Source organism: Triticum dicoccoides, chromosome 7A (genome assembly GCF_002162155.2).
Source record: "Triticum dicoccoides isolate Atlit2015 ecotype Zavitan chromosome 7A, WEW_v2.0, whole genome shotgun sequence".
Classification (NCBI taxonomy): domain Eukaryota; kingdom Viridiplantae; phylum Streptophyta; class Magnoliopsida; order Poales; family Poaceae; genus Triticum; species Triticum dicoccoides.
The window spans coordinates 150,002,712-150,027,421 of record NC_041392.1 but is presented as its reverse complement, the minus strand read 5'-3'; the positions used below and the strand labels follow the sequence as shown (position 1 = coordinate 150,027,421).

At 44.4% G+C, this 24,710-nt stretch overlaps 1 protein-coding gene across 2 annotated transcripts; it reads right to left on the bottom strand.

The window, feature by feature from the left end:
• Positions 1–5,871: 5,871 nt before the first annotated feature.
• Positions 5,872–8,395, bottom strand: LOC119328494. 2 transcript variants are annotated; one of them, XR_005158988.1, is made up of 5 exons: positions 8,043–8,395; positions 7,729–7,950; positions 7,523–7,641; positions 7,392–7,444; positions 5,872–6,176 (listed from the first exon to the last, which is right to left on the bottom strand). XR_005158988.1 is itself a non-coding variant. In XM_037601466.1 (5 exons), exons 1-4 carry the CDS (start codon positions 8,167–8,169, stop codon positions 7,399–7,401), a joined length of 450 nt encoding a protein of 149 aa, XP_037457363.1. In that variant the 5' UTR covers positions 8,170–8,395; the 3' UTR covers positions 5,872–6,176; positions 7,392–7,398. The 2 variants fall into 2 exon arrangements, 1 of the variants encoding a protein (XP_037457363.1); XM_037601466.1 differs by having other exon boundaries at positions 8,107–8,395.
• Positions 8,396–24,710: the final 16,315 nt, after the last annotated feature.

Genomic DNA, 24,710 nt, shown 5'->3' with positions numbered 1-24,710 from the left:
ATCATGGCTTGGCATTGACACCGTGATGATGTTGAGTTCGCCTCTTTTGGCTTGCCCTGATTTTATCAAAAAAAACAAAAGCTGGTAAGTGACCTGTCCGACCTTTCTGAACATGAAGCAAGAATCAACATGATATTGTGGTTACTCACCGAGCAGCAGCACACAAACTCCTGCATGCATCTCGTTCCTTTGACATTGGTTCTGCTCTTTGCATATCTGATGCCAAACCCTGTCTCCCAGGAATAAAGATTGTAAAAATCGTAGGCCTCGATTATAGAGTCAAAAGTCAGCCCAACCGATGGTGTCACCATCGTGTCTGTTTTTCTTTCAGCAAATCCTATGAGTGCTGTTTCCAGGGCTGTCACCCTTTCAGCACTTGTTGCTCTCTCGTCTGGCATTGCCACCTTCCTGTTCCTGAACACGGCAAGGAAAGTGAGCCCATGTATGATTTATCTAAAGAGGCGTGAAGGAAAACGATAACTTGTGGCAGGAACTAGTTACCTTGTAACCCATCCAACTTTGTATCAAGAGCCGTATATCTATTCTCCATCCTCGAAGCCCTATTGTCATCTAGATCCACATTGCCTGTTTCTGACCTAACGTCAACAGAATCCATCAAATCCGCAAATCTGCCACTGGGGTCGTCCTCGGTAACCTCTCGCAGCATGCTCAGCCTCTCCGAATCGACGCCAAAAATAGCAGAATCGGGGTAACTAGCACTCGCCCATGATAATTGCGATCACACAGATCCGTTGCTTTCCCCCATAATCGGCGGCATGCTATGGAAGACAGGGGGGTCGATTACAGTTCGTCTAGTACTATGATGCTGAGAAAACAAGGGTATTCATATGGATCTTGCCGGGGATTACCTGGATTTCTCTGTTTCTGCTGAAGCCATGCCGTCTCCCCCCCTTTGCGCCTCCTCTAGTGCGCAGCTTCAAGAAGATGTACAGTGCTACTGGTCGGAGACGGCTCGCCCGCTTGCTAAATGATGGTGGACCCGACGTCAGGGCGTTTATGACCACACCACCGAACGGGTGTCCCAGCGTGTCGACTAGCTAACGGACAACGCTGTATTTGTACAAAAGTAAATGCATACTGGCCCATAAATGAGAGCATATAGCGGGCGTATCCCGGCTAAGAACAAATAAAACACTGTGCCATATTTGCTAGTGGGGAGGAGTTGCTATATTAGCTGCCGATCGCGACGCGCTGCCGACGCACGAGATAACGACCTCGCGTGGCCGCATGTCCTCAAAATTCGCGTCGCATTTTCTTCTTCTTTTGAGATCGTCAGTGGATCTAGAGTGGGTGAACGCAGAGGTGGCAATGCATAGGGGGAATCTTGATGGCCTCCAAAGTCCAAACTAGTGCTGTTACCTTCTTGGAGATCAATCCAATGGCACATTGGATAGCATAGAAGAATCAGAAGATACAACATTTAACTAGGAAGGCAGCCAGATTAGCTAGAAGAACATGATGATGACCGGTCAAACAGATAGAATCTCTCCTGCGGGCAGAGGAGAGGCGTCGACCTCGGCTGGCCACACGGATTTCGCCTCGGCTCTGTATTGGGTGAGGTTTCCAGGAGTAAAATGCACGTGCTTCAGTCTTTTGATAATGAACTACTAGAAGTGTTTCTGTCTTTTGCTTATGATCACCTACAGAGCTTGTAATGGCTGTGTTCTGCTTATGATCAAGCTGTTGGATCTCTCTTTTATTTCCTAAATTATGGCTTATGTACTATCCAGGACCTACATTGTGGTGCGGTTCAGGCAAATTCAGTTAAACAATGTTCTGTTTGATGTGGATTCAGTCATATATATGAACTTCTATTATCTTCAGTTCAGATGTGTTGTGGTTCATGCAGATTTGGTCAAATTCAGATCATTTGAGCACAAGTACTGTTGCGCTGATATTACAAATGCACAAGTTCAGTTCAGTCTCAATTGCAATATTCTTGCACATGTATTGATATCTTTTCATGCACAAGAACTCTCAGCTCAGCCATGTCATAAACTGTGCAAAAGTATGTGCAAAAGTAGTCTCAAACTGTTTATTTTCATTCAGCAAAAATGCACAGTCATACTCAAATAAATATGTGCAATGGAGAGAGCCATACACAAGACAAGTACTCTCAGTTCATGATTCAGCAAAAGGACACAGTTATACTACACAGCACAAGCACTCTCACAGCAAAAGCGGTCTCAGAACTCCACCAATTACTTGCAGTACACAAAGAAATTTCGTTTCATAACAAATCCATATCATAACCCTGCATAGCAATGGTCGACAGACACAACCCTTCAAATTCAGAATAGCATTGCAACCTTAAACATCCGACGGCAGGAAGCTGCACTTTACCTCCATGGCGGTTAGTAGAGCAGCGGGCGTCACAGCGTCGCTACAGTCTCTGACAGCCGTCGCCAGGAGGACATGCCCGCATGACCATCTGCTCATCCATGGAAGTGGAACGCACGTGGCCCGCCTCCGGGAGCCGTCAGGGCTCTCCCCGCCGTCACGCCTCATGCGGAAAGCTTGCCCCAGCAAGCCGCGGCGCGAGCCACCGCCGGCAACGGAAGGGGGAGGCGCGGTTAGGATGCCAACGGCGATGGGAGGTTCGCCAGAGATCGAACTGTCTGCAACGTTGACACCGTGATGATTGGGGATAGCGACTGCGATTTGACCAGGGGATGAGCAAGTTGTCTTTTTTTTCATGGTAATACATGTCTCATTTATATATAGAATAAAGATCAAGTTGCATGGCATGTAAACACCAACAATGACTGAAAAGATAGGAAAATCATATGCAAAGTACAAGCGTTTGTCCCTCTCCTTCGACACCGCCGAAGCGACCACCAAAGGGTAAAAGACAGATCACCTCTTCACCCAAGCTCGATGCGACTCCTTCGTTGATCAACAGCTTTGCGGACCTCCAAAGTAGTTTGCCAGAAGCAAAATCATAGCCGTTGAAAGAACCAGACGGGGCAACATGTCCCCGGACATGTCATCATACTTCAGAACTAACACCCCCGCATGACGACGACGTCGGAGAAGGAAAACAGAACTGTCAACCTTCAACCACAGACCCAGCACAAGATACTCCATCTTCCAGCTGTCACTAGCGTAGACAACCGCCTGCACGTACTCCTGAATGACAAAACCTCTCTGCTCCACCATGACGTCGGAGACAACACCACAACAACGAGGACAGGGCAAAAGGAGAGACACACCTGATGGAGTCGCCGCCGCCTCACCAACACCATCCATGAACCCAGATGCTGACGATATGAGGGATCGGGAGAGACACGATGCCATCAACTCCGAGACACCGTCATAAAAGGCATCACTGGTGTGGGAGTGGAGTTGAAGCAGATTTATCTGTCCGAGCACTGGCCCCACCACTCCAACGACACACCACGACCTACAAATCCAAAACCTAATGCGGCTGTCTCTAATGCATAACCCCCAAACGATAGTGGTAAATCGGTAAGAGACATCATAGATCGCATCATATCTGATAAAGTGCGGTTACGACGTTAGGACACACCATTATGTTGTGGTGTTCCAGGTGGCGTGAGTTGTGAAACAATTTCAAATTATTTTAAATGAAGGCCAAACTCGTAACTCAAATATTCGCCTCCGTGATCAGATCGTAGAAACTTTATTTTCTTTCTATGATGATTCTCCACTTCACTCTGAAATTCTTTAAACTTTTCAAATGTTTCAGACTTGTATTTCATTAAGTAGATATACCCATAGCTACTCAAATCATCTGTGAAGATCAGAAAATAACGATACCCGCCACGTGCTTCAACACTCATCGGACCGCATACATTGGTATGTGTTATTTCCAATAAGTTATTAACTCGATCCATTGTTCCGAAGAACAAAGTCGAGAGCGACCATTACCTCGATAGCTTTCAGCAAACTCACCAACAACGGTTGGTTCCTAGACATTGTCCCATTCGACCACCATGCAGGGGTCGCCCCGGCCGACCGGTTCTAGTCCGTGGCACGACTAGAGGGTTCGTTCATCTGTAATCACTGCTTGGAAACTGAGGCCTCCTACGATGGCCTCCTCCTCTTCTACCACCCCCGCTCCGAGACGTTCAACCGCTGCATCTGCAACCCGACAGTACGCTCCTCTCCACCAGCTCAAGGGGGGATTCGTTCCTCTCGGGATGTACCCTCACCCCCTACCGGAGTACCACTTGTTGATGTTCCGACGATGGCCTGAAGATTGCGCCTACAAGATGTAGCAAATTTGCACCTGCTTGAGAAAGTAATACCAACTGGGTCTATTTTCCTGCATTTAGTTTTTTTGGAGATACTAGATCAGCTCACAAGGGGACACCTTGTTCAGTCCTGCTCGAAGACTAATTATATTTCATATCAACGCCCTCCCCCTCTCCTCGATAGCTTCAGCAAGCTCGCCAACGGCGGCTGGTTCCGAGCTAAAGGCAGAACAAAGAAAAAGCGGTGCAGTGAGAAGTGTCGACATAGCATGTTTTATTTTTTTAATATATTTAAAGCTACACCGAGGCGGAGGAAGGAGTAAACGAGCCAAGGCACGAGGTCAAAACCTTCAGAACAGAGTCTTTCGCCAATGGTTAGGTCACTTCAAGCAGACTATCATAATTTTGAGGAGATTGAGGCTTCTTCAGATGAGCAGTTACTCTCGGGTTTTCTGCTTTTGAGAATTCCATCACGGTATTAGGATTGAACGACCTGCTCGGCCCATAATCATTCTGGAACTCCATCACTCAGTAATGAACGATCCACTTGGCTGATCAACATATTATGTCGAAAGAAGTCTTGTGACTGCCATCTTTCACTGAAATTACTGATCAGTTGACCTGGTACTCATAGATTTCACTATGGGGTCCCAAACGATGAGTGTCACTGGTGGATAGGCCATTTCACCAAGGAGAACGTGGCCATGACGGCAGTTTCATAGATAAAGGACCTGTGTTGTTTGCTTAGGCCCTGGGCTGGGCAATCGAGTGCACAGACAAATCAGCTGATTTTACTGAAATAATAGATGATGAACATGGTCTCATAAAATTCCAGGCCAAAGTGCCCGAGCACCTCACAGAAAAAGTGGTGCAGTGAGAAGTGTCGACATAGCATACTAAATATATTTAAAAAGCGGAGGAACGGGTCCCCCCTCCCGCCGGAGCAGCGGTCGAAGGGAGAGGGGACCAGCGCCCCGGCCGGTGGAGATAGGAGGAAAGAGATCGCCTCCCTAGTCGCTTGGCTGGTGGCGGCGGCTAGGGTAGGAAACAACTTCGTTATCTCACCCTCTTCCAGTGATGACCAAGTCGTCTGACTGCGGGCCCTTGGCCGACGTGGCATACGTCATATGTATACCATACCTGCATTTTACTCGGTTACCAGGCTCTACCACAAAGCACATTCGATCATCTGAATTAAACCCCTACCAAAACCAAATCACGTTTCCAAGCCCAAATACAAACATCCAAACGCAACATAATGATCTTAAACGAATGCAGCAACCAAACTCAGTCTAAACTGCTGTTTTGCAATTGAAATCCTTATTACTCCCTTCGTCAGAAAAAACTTGTCCCTCAAATTGATGCATCTAGCACCAAGTTAGTTCTAGATACATCCATTTGAGAAACAAGCTTGGGACAAGCTTTTTCAGACAGAGGGAGTAGGAGCTATCAGTTTCCTACTTGAAGAAAACACTACCATTCCAAAACTCAAACATAATACTCCCTCCATCCGAAAATACTTGTCCGAGAAATGAATAAAAATGGATGTATCTAGAACTGAAATACCTATAGATACATCCATTTATCTGACAAATATTTCCAAAAGGAGGCAGTACAAAACAGTACACGCCAATTGATAAAAAAAGATCCGGTAAGATGCTATAGTATGTTAATTTTTTACAAGGAAGTCATGAGCAACATGAATCAATAAGATTCACTGATTCAGTAAGTAGACCTAAGCAACAGAAAATTACAAAAAGATTCACTCAGCAATGCATTGGCTCATCAGTGCAACTTTTGGAGAATTTGATCAAACTGGAACGCATTGCGAATCAGCCCACAAGCTCGTAGCCGCAGCCTTCAACTTAAATCTTGCCAGCATTGGAACATCGAAACTCCTCTCAGCTGTGCCTCGGCAATGGGAGAAAATAGCATGACCTGTAGAGCAGATGGGTTATAAACGACAAGCCAAACTATTTCTTCTAAATAAATTGCACAATATACACCCCAGCAGAATGCAACATCCTCCTGGGGGGATCATTATCCAAAGAGAAATGTGAACCAACAGCAGAAACCATTATCCAAAGAGAAATTGTTCATCATAGACAAGTTGAATGGTTCTTCTCATTACAAATATTATAAAGATTCAAATAAGTGGTGCATAAAGGATAGTCAGTTATCCATTATCCTCCCAAAACATTGAATCACCCTTTCCAAGGTCCCATCTATACCCAAACTGCTTGGGCAGCCCAGGTTGCATATTCCCAAAAAGGAGAACACCCTAAAACAGAGCCTAAAAGGCAAATGTTAAGATCAAACTTTCTTAACAAAGGATTAGCGTGATGGAAGGAAATAAAGCAGGTTCTAGCGGGGCCGTAACTTGGATCCCTACATGTATCATGTTGAAATGTGTCCCCATCCCCAAAGTACAAAGCATTACCAAACTACTCCCTCTGTAAACTAATATAAGTGTGTTTAGATCACTAAAGTAGTAATCTAAATGCTCTTATATTAGTTTAAGGAGGGAGTACTTGTTTAAGTACAAAAATTACAGAGCTACGAAATTAAGAGCCAATTCCACATAGCTGCAGATTTAAGACTTTCGGGGTATGCTACGCAGGCCTGGATTCAATAAAGAAGTGCAACATAAAACTGCACTTTTTAAAAACAAATAGAATCTAGACATGTAGATCTACGAAACATGTCTTTACACGTGGAATTTTAGCAACACAAATTCTCCCTAAATAGTAGCTCGTAGTGGTAAGTGAGGTATAGTATGTACATTGAGTCTGTAATTCAAGTAATTTACTCAAAATATATGTGCCGTACAAAGTTCCATCAGAATGGCAAGCTTTAGCTAACAAAAAAACTAACACCGAGAGAAGCATAGACCTGACAATACACTTTAAACTCTAGTAATTGTGTGCTAGTCAACTTCATGTTCCCTATTCAAACTCACATAAAATAGGACATTATCTCAGGCCTGTTTCGCAACTAAAAATTGGCTCTAGCAGATTGAATGCCAAGAATATAAATCCATGATGTAAAATACATATGTGATTTATGTTCACATGTACAAGTGTAAAAAATGGCATCAGACCATAACATCAAGCTTCACTGGTCGGAAAATACAAGTGTGTACAAGGTACTTACTCTGCAGTTAACTATCCATTGCCTCTTCGTATCTCTGATGAGGCTGATCAATACTGTATTCAGAAGAAATTTTGATTATTTTCTATGCACTTTCTTTGCCAAATTTGAACAAATATGAAGAAAAAACTTACTACTCTGGAGTTCCACACTGTAAGAATAGGAGGACAAAGGCCGTGGCATGAGCAAAGAACATCCCAAACTCCTTCCCTACCATATGGCCCACATTCTCTGGATTATCCATTTTCTGGTCCTGTGTAGTTTGCATGTAAAGACACTGTTTAATGTATATGCCTCAAATTTTATGTATCCATGAAACCAAGGGATCTCATCACACTACCTGGGCAGATAATGGTAGTAGAGGCAGCACTGGTGCAACATTTGGCCACTTGGTCATTCGCCACTGGGTATCACCTAGAACCGTCGGCCAGAACCACTGCCCTTGAGCAGGCTGCCACGCCCAGCCCCATTCCCCCTCAGGAGTAATGATCATCCATCGCCAACGCCTTGCACCATGGGGTGGCACTTGCTGAATCTCCCCTAGCAGAGCTCCCCTTGGCCCCTGAAATGACAGAAGAGGTAAAATTTACAACGTTGCTTTGTCTCCAGCCCAAATGTGACATTTTTTTACAAAAAACATAGTAATATGTATACCTTTTTTTTCCAGGTGCATGAACTCTGTTGTTTCTTCCAAAATTGTATAATGACTCAGGTGTACCTGTATATCCTCTCCTTGGAGGTACCACCCCTGCCTGCCTGCTCTGCCACCACATAATTTCATAAAAGATCGGATTTTGTTCGGCTTGATCAGGCCAATTTTGACCAACTACTGCAATCTGGTCCATCAGTAAATCATTCCAAGCTTGTCGAAGGAGAATATTAAATGCGCGTACGTCATCCTGCCCAAGATGATTTTTTGCTGTTGCAAGTGCTAAAAACAGCGAATACGTATGATCCGGCAATGAGAACGAGAAGTGATGGTATATCAGACGAATGAACCTAGATTGGAACACATTGATGGTCCAATTCCTAATGGGACATTAGTGGTAATATAATGAAGATGGTCTGTGAATAGTGCAGGCACGTTTCCAGGTTGGTTTCCTTCACAGTAGTATGGCAGCAAAGCATTGCTCAAGGCTCTAAGATCAATAAGGAGGTCATGAAAACCAAGAGTCTTGTGGAGTGCAGGTATGCCCATCATAAATAATTCACCAGCGACCAGGAAATTGCATACAGAAAATGATCCATGCCAGCAATACCCTCGATTGAATGTATCAATGACAAACCGGTAGGCACTCTTCAGATAGTTGTGACCAATGTTGTTGCATATGACAGCAGCATCTCCAAAGTAAAGATCAAAAAATTCAGTCAATTGGGTCCGGTGGGCGCCGATTTGGGTCCAGTGGGCGCCGATCCATTGCAAGAAGAACAAGGCTTGGGCTTGGTCCATTCCTTAAAAGCAGAAAACGGAATGTTATTCTTATATTATCAGACATAAGCAAAAAAAAACAAGTAACCCGAATGCAGGCAGACAACACTTATTTTAAATAAAACAATCAGCACACATTGACAGTCAGCACATATTTGAAATCAAACAATCAACACAAATTTTCCAATCAGTATCAAAATATACTCAAAAGCCAGAATTAGAACAAACTAAAAAAGCTGTAAACTACAGCTAAAGTATACCACATATTAAAGCAGCAATTCAAGATTTGATAGTCCATGGGGAAAAACACAGCTTAACAGCAATTACCAGGATAGGGTTGTTGATAATGCCGCGGTATAACACCTACATCTAGTACTATTTGTGGACAAGAATAAAATGAACCAGGACAATACTGTTACTAAGTATATGAAATTAACCAAGTTTATTTTCATCATGTCAACATGTACAGAAACTTGCATAATCATAGAAAAAAACAACTTAAGCACATAGGCACATACAAGTGCTCACCCAACAGATAACGTTTTCTGAGCGAAAGGACTACCAAATGCACACCTGATTTTTTCATAAATACTCCCTCCGTCCAGAAATACTTGTCCAAGGAATGGATGTATCTAGATGTATTTTAGTTCTGGATACACCCATTTGTATCCATTTCTATGACAAGTATTTCCGGACGGAGGGAGTACCATTTACTTTCGATTAACTTACTTTAATTTGTGAAGCCATAGCTCTGGAACTATGCATAGAATGGTCTCATAACAGATTACTTAATCATATCATAGTTTGCACTTAACAGAAGTAAAGCACACATACAATCATCCATTCTGTCAGCAACTCAACATACAAATACATAGAGAGGCTCATATAAGAAATTAGAAGGACTAAAAGATACTAAATCAATCTAAGGAATTGCTTGTAGGCATTTTCCCATCACGTTACAAATTATACATCAGAGGACAACGATTGATATAATGAGGAATGAGGATAAAATAGCATACCCCGATGCCGTGGACTGAGTCGGATGAGATGAAATGCTGGAGAGCCAAGGAGGGTGGTTCAGGTCGGATATGTGGGAACGGCTGAGAGCTCCGCCGCCGCCCCCCTTGCACTCACTTCGCTGCCACCGTCTGTTCGCGCCACCGTGGACGCGAGGTGTCGAGAGGTATGAGATCGACCAGATGCGCGGCAAGATGGGAGATCCGAGCGTCGCCCGATGGGCGCCCTTGCCTTCGCTTAGCTGCCACCGCCTTGTTCGCGCCGCCGTGGACGCGAGGTGCCGAGAGGTGGGAGGTTGACCGGATGCGCGGCGAGCCGGGAGATCCGACCGTCGCTCGATGGGCGCCCTTGCCTTCGCTTCGCTGCCGACGCCTTGTTCGCGCCGCCGTGGACGCACGCGAGATGTCGAGAGATGGGAGATCGACCGGATGCGCGGCAAGCTGGGAGATTCGACCGTCGCCCGCCGCAGCTGGGTTAGGGTTTGGGGCTTTGGGCTGGATTAGGGTTTGCCGTGTGTAGAGGAGAGGGTGAGGGGCTGCATAGTGCGTGCGCGTCCGTGCGGCGGCTGCGGGGTGCGGGACTGGAGTGACTGGGGGCCGGCTGGGGGGGTTATATACGGGATAATAGGGTTTGCTGGGTTAGTGGGCTCTAAGTTTCTATACCGCTCGGAATAAATTTTGATCCCTGGGCTAAATTTGAGACCAGAGGCCCGCAGTAGGCTGTGAATGAAGAATTAAGCCTTTCAAAAGAACCTTAAAAACGAAAGAATGCACTTTGTTCCTTTTGTAGACCTGATTAAATTTCAAGAATGCTTAAAAATTAATACATATATTTAAAACATAATTTAATTATGATTTTAAAACCCATAATTTTGAAATATGTTAATGAAATGTACAAAAATTGTTACTCTAGTACACTCCCTCCATCCTGTAATTCTTGTCGCGAGGGCAATTTTGCAAAAAACACATCTGGTTTCTCCCGACCAAACCCGCACTCCTCGTCGTCCTCCTCCGATAGAAGAAGCAGCTGCCCTTCTCCCCGCCGCCGCAACTCCCTTGCTCCCCAGCTCTGCTGCCGCGGTTGCCTCCTGCTCCGCCGCCGCAGCTACCGCTCGCCTGCCTGCCCAAGCACCCTCCTTCCTCAAAAGAATCTTGGATTTCCCCAGCTACCGCCGCGCTCTACTCCGGCTGCGTCGGAACCACCGTCGGAGATCCCGGAGGCGCTGGATCCGGACCACCAACAACAACATAGAGGCCGACGAGCCTGACGACGACAGGAGATGCAGCAAGCTAAATGCTGACGAGCCCGACGACAACGGCAAGCTAAAGGTCGTGGATTTGTGAGTGTGGAAGACGGCGACGACAACTCCACGAGGAATACGATGGCGGCTGGGTCTTCTTCGTTGTTTCTCTGGTGGAAGACCCGCGCCTGCAACACCACGGCTGGGCTATCCAGTGGGTTGCGCCTGCTCACTTGGCAGCAGCAGCGGCAGCTACAAGTTTTCTGCACTGCTGCAGATCAACCCCAAGTCCTACAGCCTGGGTCAACCTCCCTTCTCTACTCCATATTTACTAAATTTACTGAATATTTGCACTAGTTTTGCTAGTTTAGATTTTGGAGTATTTTGCACAATTAACTGAACAATTTTGCACAGTTAACTGAACAATTTTGCAAGCATTCGATCTCTGAACAATTTTGTTTTTAGTAAGATTTTTACTGTCTCTAAATTCAGTCATGAACTATGAACTCTGAAATTAGTACTGTCTCAACAGCATTTTAAATATACACTAATTCTAAAATGCTAAAATGCCACTAATTCTAAAATGCTAGATTTAGTAACTAATCTTTGTGTCAGAACAGAACATTGTATTACACGTGGAGTAATTATGTGATGTGTACTAGTGCATCCTTAATGTTTTGAGGATATTGTTCAGTCCATAAGCAAGTCCACCTGTTTATTCTAATAGGCACGGTTCAGAGCTCACCAAGAAAGAAACAAGTACAAGAAGTTACTTCAAAGTGTTGGCATCCTTGAGAATATTATGCTGAGGTGGTCCCGAAAAGGCATTGGTCTGCGAGGAATCAATGGCAGGATGATGCCAATCGACCAAGACGAGGAAGAAGACATCGTCAAGGTTTTCCGCAAGGAAAGAGTGTAAATAGCTGTCAGTGAGGCTGTTTCGAGGGTATCGGCTATCATTGGTTGCCCCTGTCGCAAGGCTGGACTGCCGCAGGATGCTCGAAATGCACCAACAAGCAAAGGTGAGGCCATGATTTGTGGTGTCTACTTGTGATAGCCTGGCTTATTAGGGATGATAGACTACTCATATCAATAAGGAATTCCTTCTTTTCTGGGAGCCCATTCGGACATAACTCCAAAGTTAAGCGTGCTCAGCTTGGAGTAGTTTTAGGATGGGTGACCGACCGGGAAGTTGCTCCCGAGTGCGCGCGAATGAGGACAAAAGTCCGTAGAAAAGACTAGTATTAATCTATGGGGCCAGTCTAAATCCCGCCAGGAGTAAGGACACCGGCGGGTGTGTCCGGGGCGTTACAAGTTGGTATCAGAGCCGACCCTCGCGGTTACACGGATGTTTGCGGACAGGTGTGCGGTCATGTTGTTCATGACGTTTTTGACCCGTCGTGGCACACGGCATGGTACATGTACCGGACTGGATGCACAGACGTATGTGCCAAGAGGGAACGTTCTTGTGGCTCGACGAGGACGTTGGTTCCTCTGAGTGGGGGTGTATGTGATAGCATGGCTTATTAGGGATGATAGATTACTCATATCAATAAGGAATTCCTCCTTTTTTTGGGAGCCCATTCGGACAGAACTCCAAAGTTAAGCGTGCTCAGCTTGGAGTAGTTTCAGGATGGGTGACCGACCGGGAAGTTGCTCCCGGGTGCGCACGAGTGAGGACAAAGTGCGTAGAAAAGACTAGTATTGATCTGCGGGGCCAGTCTAAATCCCGCCAGGAGTAACGACCACCGACGGGTGTGTCCGGGGCGTTATACTACTGAAGGTGTTTCAGTCAAAAACTTGCTTAAGCAAGAGCAGATTTACGAGCAAAAAACTCACTCCATATGTCTACTGTCTAGCACTTTGTGCATGAAATCTGTAACTTAGTTATTCTCTTGAACTTACTAAAATGGTTTTCCCATCACGGATTGCCATGGAAAGTAGATGATCTGGCACCAGCTGTGTTGATGATAAAGCACTGGGCAACCACTATCCTGTGTCCTCCTCCCCTGTTAAATGATGATCTGGAAAGCAGCTGGCTTCCTGAAGGGCAGTAAAAGCCTTGGTGAGTAGTGGATCCTGCCAAATTAGAAGGATTTACCAACTAATTTCAGTACCATCACCAATCCATGACAAAATTGTAGTTTCACTTCACTATACATAACCTTCATGCATTTTAGAAATACTCCATGGCAAAGATTAGTAACACCGTTAGTTACTCAATCTATATCTATAGTACTCCATGACAAAGATTAGTGCATTTCTAAAATGGGAAAGATTATGGCACAAAGATTAGTTACATCACGTCAAGCATGCCATGCCATCTTTGATTCTGTTTTTGATGGAGTACTAGGTAACCTTGTGAAGTGAATAATCAGCATGGGCAATAAATATCCACTACTACTCCCACATTATGTCTTTGATTCTGTTTTTGATGGAATACATTTGCATGGCGCTGAATCATGAAAATACTAGTAGGAGTAATACTGCCAACCACTTGGCCCCAAGGAGATATCATCATTAGTAGGAGTAATTAGGATCTTAGCTGAGAAGATATGCTCTAGCACTAAGCAGAAGTTATTTTGGGGTACTATGGCTTTTTGACAGTCAGTAAAATAGGGCACTTGCTTCGCAAGAGAAATGGCTTAATTAAAGTTAATCTCTCCCAAGAGAGACAAGAGAGTATGTTCTTTTCTGATGTCCTGATGCAAGCAAGCACCCTACACATGTCCATATTAAACAAAAAGTGCAGTCACCCTCTGCACAACAGGTGACTGGTAGGACTAATACTAGTACGGGTAGACGAGCAACAAATAAATTCAAATAAGTTGAAATAATTCAAATAAATCCAGATAATTGAAATAAATTCAAATAAATCCAATAGATTCAAATAGTTACAATAATCCAATACACATGACATTCACAAGACATACACTTCACTTCCCTTCTCTTCATGTTTCTTTCTTTTCCCTTCTATTGCTAATTCTTCCATTCCCTTTACTTTTCCTTCTTTTCCCTTCTACAACTACTTCTTTACTTCCCTTTTCTTTTCCTATTGCAATTTCAATTTCTTCTATAATGGCCCTGGTATCAACAACTACCTGACTGTCGCAATATACACTGATTATTTTCCTGCCAGCATTCTAAATACGATCCTTGTGCAAGTGTGGTAACTTATATTGATTTCTGTGGGGACCCCGACTCATAAGTCGTCATCACCGAATGCATGTGTACAGTGACCCCAGAGATCAATGCTCACTGAACACACAGAAGCTGAATAACAAGAGTCTTACATCCATACATACCGTATTACACAAGTAGGACCATTATGGTCAAGTCTTGAGTATAACATCGCAGCGGAAATCTTCGTTGACAACTTGGACCCATGCCATCTGCCTTAACCCTATAGGCATTCTGACTGGGAAGCGTCCTAGCTCGCATGTTCGTCACCGAAGTGGTTCGCCGGAGCCGGGTGGAGGCCGACGGTGACCATGGCAGCCATGGAGGGGGCAGGAGGGCGCGAGGGGTAGAGGTGTCTTGTCTGGGAGATTGCTGGGGAAGAGGGATAGCGGGAAGAAGCCGTAGGAGAGCTTGGGAGGGCCTCTAAATAGAGGGGCCGTGGTGCACCATGGACGCGGCCTACGGCACACTCGGGCGAGCTCCATGGAGGAGAGAGGGGAGAGGTTTAGGAGGGGGCCGGCAGCTTGACATGTCCCAGACGCCGAGGCGGCCTTGTGAGACACGCTGGGGAGGCCCGAGGTGGTTGGCAGGGGGCGGCTACAATGCAGGAGCGCACTGTAGCGCGCTCCAGAGCGTGCAAATGGCCAGCATGCCATTTTTTTTGGCAAAGTGGGCACGGCAAAGTGTGTCTGGTAGCTCTAGGGAGGAGTAAAGAATGTGGGGAAAGCCTTGGATGCCTTGGGTGGCCACTGGAGTGAGGAGGGAGGTGAGGAAGAGGGGTGCAAGGGCTGTTCAGAGAGGTAAAAGAGGTGGTTTCACCCCTCAATTATTGACCTGAGCTGCAGCCATTGCTACTGGAGGTAGAAGAGGTCTAGGAGGAGCTGTGGTAAAAAGTGGAGCTCAAGGAGAATAGTTTTAGTGGTTAAAATGGTGATTTTTGATAAGTGGCAGAAGGTGTTTGATAAAGGTTTTGGCAAGCAAATGATTTCCAATTGCCATGAGACTCCACAGGGTGAAATGACACATAAAATTAGGGCCTTCCACCAATTTGGAGCTTATTTGGGCAAAGTTGCCAATGCAACTTTTGTAAACCCTAGGAATGAGCAGAAATAGACTTGTGTAGATCTAGTTGAGCATAACACTTCTCCTTGATGCACTACTTGGTGTAGTGGCCTCATTTGGGCATATGAACATGCTCACAAAAGTTGAGGTCAAGGAGAGAAAGTTGGTAGTACAAACTTGTTCAAACTTGATTCTGGTCAGAGAGGGTTTTGGGGCATTTTGGTGAACCAAAATGACCTTGATTGACATGAGGCTTTGCAGGGTGATCACAATATGCATTTTTGACTTGCTGGATTTTTCTTGGATTTTTCTGAAAATATTTCCTGTAGAAATATTTCAAATCCTTGAAATGGGCAGAAATGGTTTTGAGGGGATTCCATGGGGTTATACTATTCTCCATGACATGAGGCTTGGCAAGCTCATCAAACATGTCATATGAGACATGATAGAATTTTCTTGGAATTGTTGGGGAATATTTCCTTTGTAAATATTTCAAAAGCTTGAAATATCCAGAAAGGGTTTTTGAGGGATTTGACCAATATTTTGAACATGACCATGTGTTGAAACTCTTATATATGGGAAATATATGCCCCCTGAGTTTCCCTGATTTTGTCAAATATTTTTGAAACAATAAAATAATTTTTCCCTATTAAAGACCATTTCTGGCCTTAAGAAAAAGCTTTTAAATAAAATAGGAAAATAACTTTTAAAATTATATTTTTGTGGTTTCTGGGAATCCTATATCTAATAGGTTTCAAATATACCTTTTGAAATATTTTTCACACCTCAAATCAAGTACTTGCAGTGCAAATCTCAATTCAAGGGTTTTTGGAAAACTAATTTTAGAAAATACTTTTTGGCCAAATTATTTTTGTAAGAAATTATTTTTATGTCCTATACACATGGCATGATCATTGGTTCAAGAGTTTGGAGAAAGGAGATGAAGTATAGGAGTTGGAGGATTTATTTGATTTTTGGAGCACTTGCAAACAACATACAAAATCCAATCAAGGTAAGGTCCAAAACACTCAAAAGTTTTTGTCAAACCACATTTTATCATGATTTATTAGCTTAAGTGTTGTGGCATGAAAATCAGGGTGTGACAATTTCCTCCTTTGTCTTTCATAACTTCAAACATAACTGCTTCTAATGTGATAAAGCTTCTGTACAACTTGTGGGGATCATAGTTCTCGAATTCCTCTTCCACACCCTGTACCAGTTCCTGGATGTTTGTAGGTGACTTGCAGTCGGTTAGATACTGGAGGGAGTTATGAAAACAGAGGTCCAAACAATTAAACTCAGGGCTATTTGGAGGTTGTTGTAGCAATCGGATGTCTAGATTAGTTTGTTGCACGACTTCCTAAAAATCTGTAAGTGCATCAAGTGCAACCCCTAGTTGGTTTTGGAGTATTGACGACAAACTTGGTTGAGGGACTAATGTGTTTGTGAGAACTGCAGGATAACACAGGTAGTAGTCCCTTATTGATTCGGTTTACCTACCAAAGATGACCCCTAAAAATGTATGAAGACATTGAAGACAATGGTGGTTTGTGAAGATATTCACAGTGAAGATTATGACATGAGATAACATTCACGTGAAGACTATGGAATGCGACGACATAGTTGTTCCGTAGTTTCCTTTTCTTCTTTGTTGAGTCACAGGAACCACCGTACTGCTAAGTGGGTTCCAAGTGAACAAAGTCAGAGTGACTGATGTGATGCTCAACCAAATCCTATGTTTTTGAGCAAAGACAATGAGAGCAAATCTTATCCAGAGCTGGATGAGTCAGCTTTACTTGTAGCCGAAGTCAAGCTGCCGCGTGTGTTTGAAATCCGACCGTTGGACACGTGTCGGTTCCTTAGCGACCCAGGGTCAGTTCGGACAAATCAGGTCGGGTTGCCTCCTGGCTATAAATAGCCCACCCCCTACTGTTGGGGAACATAGTAATTTCAAAAAAAAATCCTACGCACACGCAAGATCATGGTGATGCATAGGAACAAGAGGGGAGAGTGTTGTCCACGTACCCTTATAGATCGAAAGCGGAAGCGTTAGCACAACGCGGTTGATGTAGTCGTACGTCTTCACGATCCGACCGATCAAGTACCGAACGCACGACACCTCCGAGTTCAGCACACGTTCAGCCCGATGACGTCCCTCGAACTCCGATCCAGCCGAGTGTTGAGGGAGATTTTCGTCAGAACGACGACATGGTGATGATGATGTTCTGTCGACGCAGGGCTTCACCTAAGCACCGCTACAGTATTATCGAGGTGACTATGGTGGAGGGGGGCACCGCACCCGGCTAAAAGATCAAACGATCAATTGTTGTGTCTAGGGTGCCCCCTGCCCCCGTATATAAAGGATCAAGGGGGGAGGTGCGGCCGTCCAAGGGGGGTGCGCCGGGAGTAGGATTCCCCCGTTTCCTAGTTGGATTAGGACTTGGGGGGGAGAGGTGGAGGAGAAGAAGGAAGGGGGGGCGCCGCCCCCCTCTCCTTGTCCTATTCGAACAAGGGGGGAGGGGCACGCGGCCCTTGCCCTGGCCGCCTCTCCTCTTCTCCACTAAGGCCCACTATGGCCCATTAACCCCCCGGGGGGTTCTGGTAACCTCCCGGTACTCCGGTAAATCCCGATTTCACCCGGAACACTTCCGATATCCAAACATAGGCTTCCAATATATCAATCTTCATGTCTTGACCATTTCGAGACTCCTCGTCATGTCTGTGATCACATCCGGGACTCCGAACAACCTTCGGTAAATCAAAACATATAAACTCATAATATAACTATCATCGAAACGTTAAGCGTGCGGACCCTACGGGTTCGAGAACTATGTAGACATGACCGAGACACGTCTCCGGTCAATAACCAATAGCGGAACCTGGATACTCATATTGGCTCCCACATATTCTACGAAGATCTTTATCGGTCAGACCGCATAACAACATACGTTGCTCCCTTTGTCATCGGTATGTTACTTGCTCAAGATTCGATCGTCGGTATCTCAATACCTAGTTCAATCTCGTTACCGGCAAGTCTCTTTACTCGTTCCGTAATACATCATCCCGCAACTAACTCATTAGTTGCAATGCTTGCAAGGCTTAAGTGATGTGCATTACCGAGAGGGCCCAGAGATACCTCTCCGACAATCAGAGTGACAAATCCTAATCTCGAAATACGCCAACCCAACAAGTACCTTCGGAGACACCTGTAGAGCACATTTATAATCACCCAGTTACGTTGTGACGTTTGGTAGCACACAAAGTGTTCCTCCGGTAAACGGGAGTTGCATAATCTCATAGTCATAGGAACATGTATAAGTCATGAAGAAAGCAATATCAACACACTAAACGATCGGGTGCTAAGCTAACGGAATGGGTCATGTCAATCACATCATTCTCCTAATGATGTGATCCCGTTAACCAAATGACAACTCATGTCTATGGCTAGGAAACATAACCATCTTTAATCAACGAGCTAGTCAAGTAGAGGCATACTAGTGACACTCTGTTTGTCTATGTATTCACACATGTATTATGTTTCCGGTTAATACAATTCTAGCATGAATAATAAACATTTATCATGATACAAGGAAATAAATAATAACTTTATTATTGCCTCTAGGGCATATTTCCTTCAGTCTCCCACTTGCACTAGAGTCAGTAATCTAGATTACATAGTAATGATCCTAACACCCATGGAGTCTTGGTGCTGATCATGTTTTGCTTGTGGAAGAGGCTTAGTCAATGGGTCTGCAACATTCAGATCCGTATGTATCTTACAAATTTCTATGTCTCCCACCTGGACTAGATCCCGGATGAAATTGAAGCGTCTCTTGATGTGCTTGGATCTCTTGTGAAATCTGGATTCCTTCGCCAAGGCAATTGCACCAGTATTGTCACAAAAGATTTTCATTGGACCCGATGCACTAGGTATGACACCTAGATCGGATATGAACTCCTTCATCCAGACTCCTTCATTTGCTACTTCCGAAGCAGCTATGTACTCCGCTTCACACATAGATCCCGCCACGATGCTTTGTTTAGAACTGCACCAACTGACAGCTCCACCGTTCAATGTAAACACGTATCCGGTTTGTGATTTAGAATCGTCCGGATCAGTGCCAAAGTTTGCATCAATGTAACCATTTACGATGAGCTCTTTGTCACCTCCATAAACGAGAAACATATCCTTAGTCCTTTTCAGGTATTTTAGGATGTTCTTGACCGCTGTCCAGTGATCCACTCCTAGATTACTTTGGTACCTCCCTGCTAGACTTATAGCAAGGCACACATCAGGTCTGGTACACAGCATTGCATACATGATAGAGCCTATGGCTGAAGCATAGGGAACATCTTTCATTTTCTCTCTATCTTCTGCAGTGGTCGGGCATTGAGTCTTACTCAACTTCACACCTTGTAACATAGGCAAGAACCCTTTCTTTGCTTGATCCATTTTGAACTTATTCTAAACTTTGTCAAGGTATGTGCTTTGTGAAAGTCCAATTAAGCGTCTTGATCTATCTCTATAGATATTAATGCCCAATATATAAGCAGCTTCACCGAGGTCTTTCATTGAAAAACTCTTATTCAAGTATCCCTTTATGCTATCCATAAATTCTATATCATTTCCAATCACCAATATGTCATCCACATATAATATCAGATATGCTACAGAGCTCCCACTCACTTTCTTGTAAATACAGGCTTCTCCAAAAGTCTGTACAAAACCAAATGCTTTGATCACACTATCAAAGCGTTTATTCCAACTCCGAGAGGCTTGCACCAGTCCATAAATGGATTGCTGGAGCTTGCACACTTTGTTAGCCTCCTTTGGATCAACAAAACCTTCTGGTTGCATCATATACAACTCTTCTTCCAGAAATCCATTCAAGAATGCAGTTTTGACATCCATCTGCCAAATTTCATAATCATAAAATGCGGCAACTGCTAACATGATTCGGACAGACTTAAGCATCGCTACGGGTGAGAAGGTCTCATCGTAGTCAATCCCTTGAACTTGTCGAAAACCTTTCGCAACAAGTCGAGCTTTGTAGACAGTAGCATTACCGTCAGCGTCAGTCTTCTTCTTAAAGATCCATTTATTCTCAATTGCTTGCCGATCATCGGGCAAGTCAACCAAAGTCCACACTTTGTTCTCATACATGGATCCCATCTCAGATTTCATGGCCTCAAGCCATTTTTTGGAATCTGGGCTCACCATCGCTTCTTCATAGTTCATAGGTTCATCATGGTCGAGTAACATGACTTCCAGAACAGGATTACTGTACCACTCTGGTGCGAATCTTACTCTGGTTGATCTACGAGGTTCAGTAACAACTTGATCTGAAGTTCCATGATCATCATCATTAACTTCCCCACTAATTGGTGTAGGCGTCACATGAATAGATTTCTGTGATGAGCTACTTTCCAATAAGGGAGCAGGTACAGTTACCTCATCAAGTTCTACTTTCCTCCCACTCACTTATTTCGAGAGAAACTCCTTCTCTAGAAAGGATCCATTCTTAACAATGAATGTCTTGCCTTCGGATCTGTGATAGAAGGTGTACCCAACAGTCTCCTTTGGGTATCCTATGAAGACACATTTTTCTGATTTGGGTTCGAGCTTATCAGGTTGAAGCTTTTTCACATAAGCATCGTAGCCCCAAACTTTAAGAAACGACAACTTTGGTTTCTTGCCAAACCACAGTTCATAAGGCGTCATCTCAACGGATTTTGTTGGTGCCCTATTTAACATGAATGCAGCCGTCTCTAAAGCATAACCCCAAAACGATATCAGTAAATCAGTAAGAGACATCATAGATCGCACCATATCTAGTAAAGTACGACTACGACGTTCGGACACACCATTACGCTGTGGTGTTCCGGGTGGCGTGAGTTGCGAAACTATTCCGCATTGTTTCAAATGTAGACCAAACTCGTAACTCAAATATTCTCCTCCACGATCAGATCGTAGAAACTTTATTTTCTTGTTACGATGATTTTCAACTTCACTCTGAAATTCTTTGAACTTTTCAAACGTTTCAGACTTATGTTTCATTAAGTAGATATACCCATATCTGCTTAAATCATCTGTGAAGGTGAGAAAATAACGATACCCGCCACGAGCCTCAACATTCATCGGACCACATACATCTGTATGTATGATTTCCAACAAATCTGTTGCGCTCTCCATAGTACCGGAGAACGGCGTTTTAGTCATCTTGCCCATAAGGCACGGTTCGCAAGTACCAAGTGATTCATAATCAAGTGGTTCCAAAAGTCCATCGGTATGGGGTTTCTTCATGTGCTTTACACCGATATGACCTAAACGGCAGTGCCACAAATAAGTTGCACTATCATTATCAACTCTGCATCTTTTGGTTTTAACATTACGAATATGTGTATCACTACTATCGAGATTCATCAAAAATAGACCACTCTTCTAGGGTGCATGACTATAAAAGATATTACTCATATAAATAGAACAACCATTATTCTCTGATTTAAATGAATAACCGTCTCGCATCAAACAAGATCCAGATATAATGTTCATGCTCAATGCTGGCACCAAATAACAATTATTTAGGTCTAAAACTAATCCCGAAGGTAGATGTAGAGGTAGCGTGCCGACCGCGATCACATCGACTTTGGAACCATTTCCCACGCGCATCGTCACCTCGTCCTTGGCCAGTGTTCGCTTAATCCGTAGTCCCTATTTCGAGTTGCAAATATTAGCAACAGAACCAGTATCAAATACCCAGGTGCTACTGTGAGCTGTAGTAAGGTACACATCAATAACATGTATATCACATATACCTTTGTTCACCTTGCCATCCTTCTTATCCGCCAAATACTTGGGGCAGTTCCGCTTCCAGTGACCAGTCTGCTTGCAGTAGAAGCACTCAGTTTCAGGCTTAGGTCCAGACTTGGGTTTCTTCTCCTGAGCAGCAACTTTCTTGATGTTCTTCTTGAAGTTCCCCTTCTTCTTCCCTTTGCCCTTTTTCTTGAAACTAGTGGTCTTATTGACCATCAACACTTGATGCTTCTTTTTGATTTCTACCTCTGCAGCCTTTAGCATTGCGAAGAGCTCGGGAACCGTCTTATCCATCCCTTGCATGTTATAGTTCATCACGAAGCTCTTGTAGCTTGGTGGAAGTGACTGGAGAATTCTGTCAATGACGCTGTCATCCGGAAGATTAACTCCCAGTTGAATCATGTGATTATTATAACCAGACATCTTGAGTATATGCTCACTGACAGAACTATTCTCCTCCATCTTGCAGCTGTAGAACTTATTGGAGACTTCATATCTCTCAATCCGGGCATTTTTTTGACATATTAACTTCAACTCTTGAAACATCTCATATGCTCCATGACGTTCAAAACGTCATTGAAGTCCCGGTTCTAAGCCGTAAAGCATGGCACACTGAACTATCGAGTAGTCATCAACACATGACTGCCAGGCGTTCACAATGTCTGCAGTTGCCGGCGCAGGTGGTACACCTAGCGGTGCTTCCAGGACATAATTCTTTTGTGCAGCAATGAGGATAATCCTCAAGTTACGGACCCAATCAGTGTAATTGCTACCATCATCTTTCAACTTTTCTTTCTCAAGGAACGCATTAAAATTCAACAGAACAACAGCACGGGCCATCTATCTACAATCAACATAGACAAGCAAGATACTATCAGGTACTAAGTTCATGATAAATTTAAGTTCAATTAATCATATTACTTAAGAAATCCCACTTAGATATAAATCCCTCTAATCTTCTAAGTGATCACGTGATCCAAATCAACTAAACCATAACCGATCATCACGTGAAATGGAGTAGTTTTCAATGGTGAACATCACTATGTTAATCATACCTACTATATGATTAACGCTCGACCTTTCGGTCTCAGTGTTCCGAGGCGATATCTGCATATGCTAGGCTCGTCAAGTTTAACCCAAGTATTATGCGTGTGCAAAACTGGCTTGCACCCGTTGTAGATGGACGTAGAGCTTATCACACCCGATCATCACGTGGTGTCTGGGCACGACGAACTTTGGCAACGGTGCATACTCAGGGAGAACACTTTTATCTTGAAATTTAGTGAGAGACCATCTTATAATGCTACCGTTAATCAAAGCAAGATAAGATGCATAAAAGATAAACATCACATGCAATCAATATAAGTGATATGATATGGCCATCATCATCTTGTGCTTGTGATCTCCATCTCCGAAGCACCTCCATGATCACCATCGTCACCGGCGCGACACCTTGATCTCCATCGTAGCATCGTTGTCTTCTCGCCAATCTTATGCTTCTACGACTATCGCTACCGCTTAGTGATAAAGTAAAGCATTACAGGGCGATTGCATTGCATACAATAAAGCGACAACCATATGGCTCCTGCCAGTTGCCGATAACTCGGTTACAAAACATGATTATCTCATACAATAAAATTTAGCATCATGTCTTGACCATATCACATCACAACATGCCCCGCAAAAACAAGTTAGACGTCCTCTACTTTGTTGTTGCAAGTTTTACGTGGCTGCTACGGGCTTAGCAAGAACCGTTCTTACCTACGCATCAAAACCACAACGATAGTTTGTCAAGTTGGTGATGTTTTAACTTTCGCAGGGACCGGGCGTAGCCACACTCGGTTCAACTAAAGTTGGATAAACTGACACCCGCCAGCCACCTATGTGCAAAGCACGTCGGTAGAACGAGTCTCGCGTAAGCGTACGCGTAATGTCGGTTCGGGTCACTTCATCCAAAAATACCGCCGAACCAAAGTATGACATGCTGGTAAGCAGTATGACTTATATCGCCCACAACTCACTTGTGTTCTACTCATGCATATGACATCTACGCATAAAACCTGGCTCGAATGCCACTGTTGGGGAACGTAGTAATTTCAAAAAAAATCCTACGCACACGCAAGATCATGGTGATGCATAGCAACAAGAGGGGAGAGCGTTGTCCATGTACCCTCGTAGACCGAAAGCGGAAGCGTTAGCACAACGCGGTTGATGTAGTCGTACGTCTTCACGATCTGACCGATCAAGTACCGAACGCACGGCACCTCCGAGTTCAGCACACGTTCAGCCTGATGACGTTCCTCGAACTCCGATCCAGCCGAGTGTTGAGGGAGAGTTTCGTTAGCACGACGGTGTGGTGACGATGATGACGTTCTACCGACGCAGGGCTTCGCCTAAGCACCGCTACAGTTTTATCGAGGTGGACTATGGTGGAGGGGGGGCACTGCACATGGCTAAAATATCAAACGATCAATTGTTGTGTCTAGGGTGCCCCCTGCCCCTATATATAAAGGAGCAAGGGGGGGAGGTGCGGCCGGCCAAGGGGGGCGCGCCAGGAGGAGTCCTACTCCCACCGGGAGT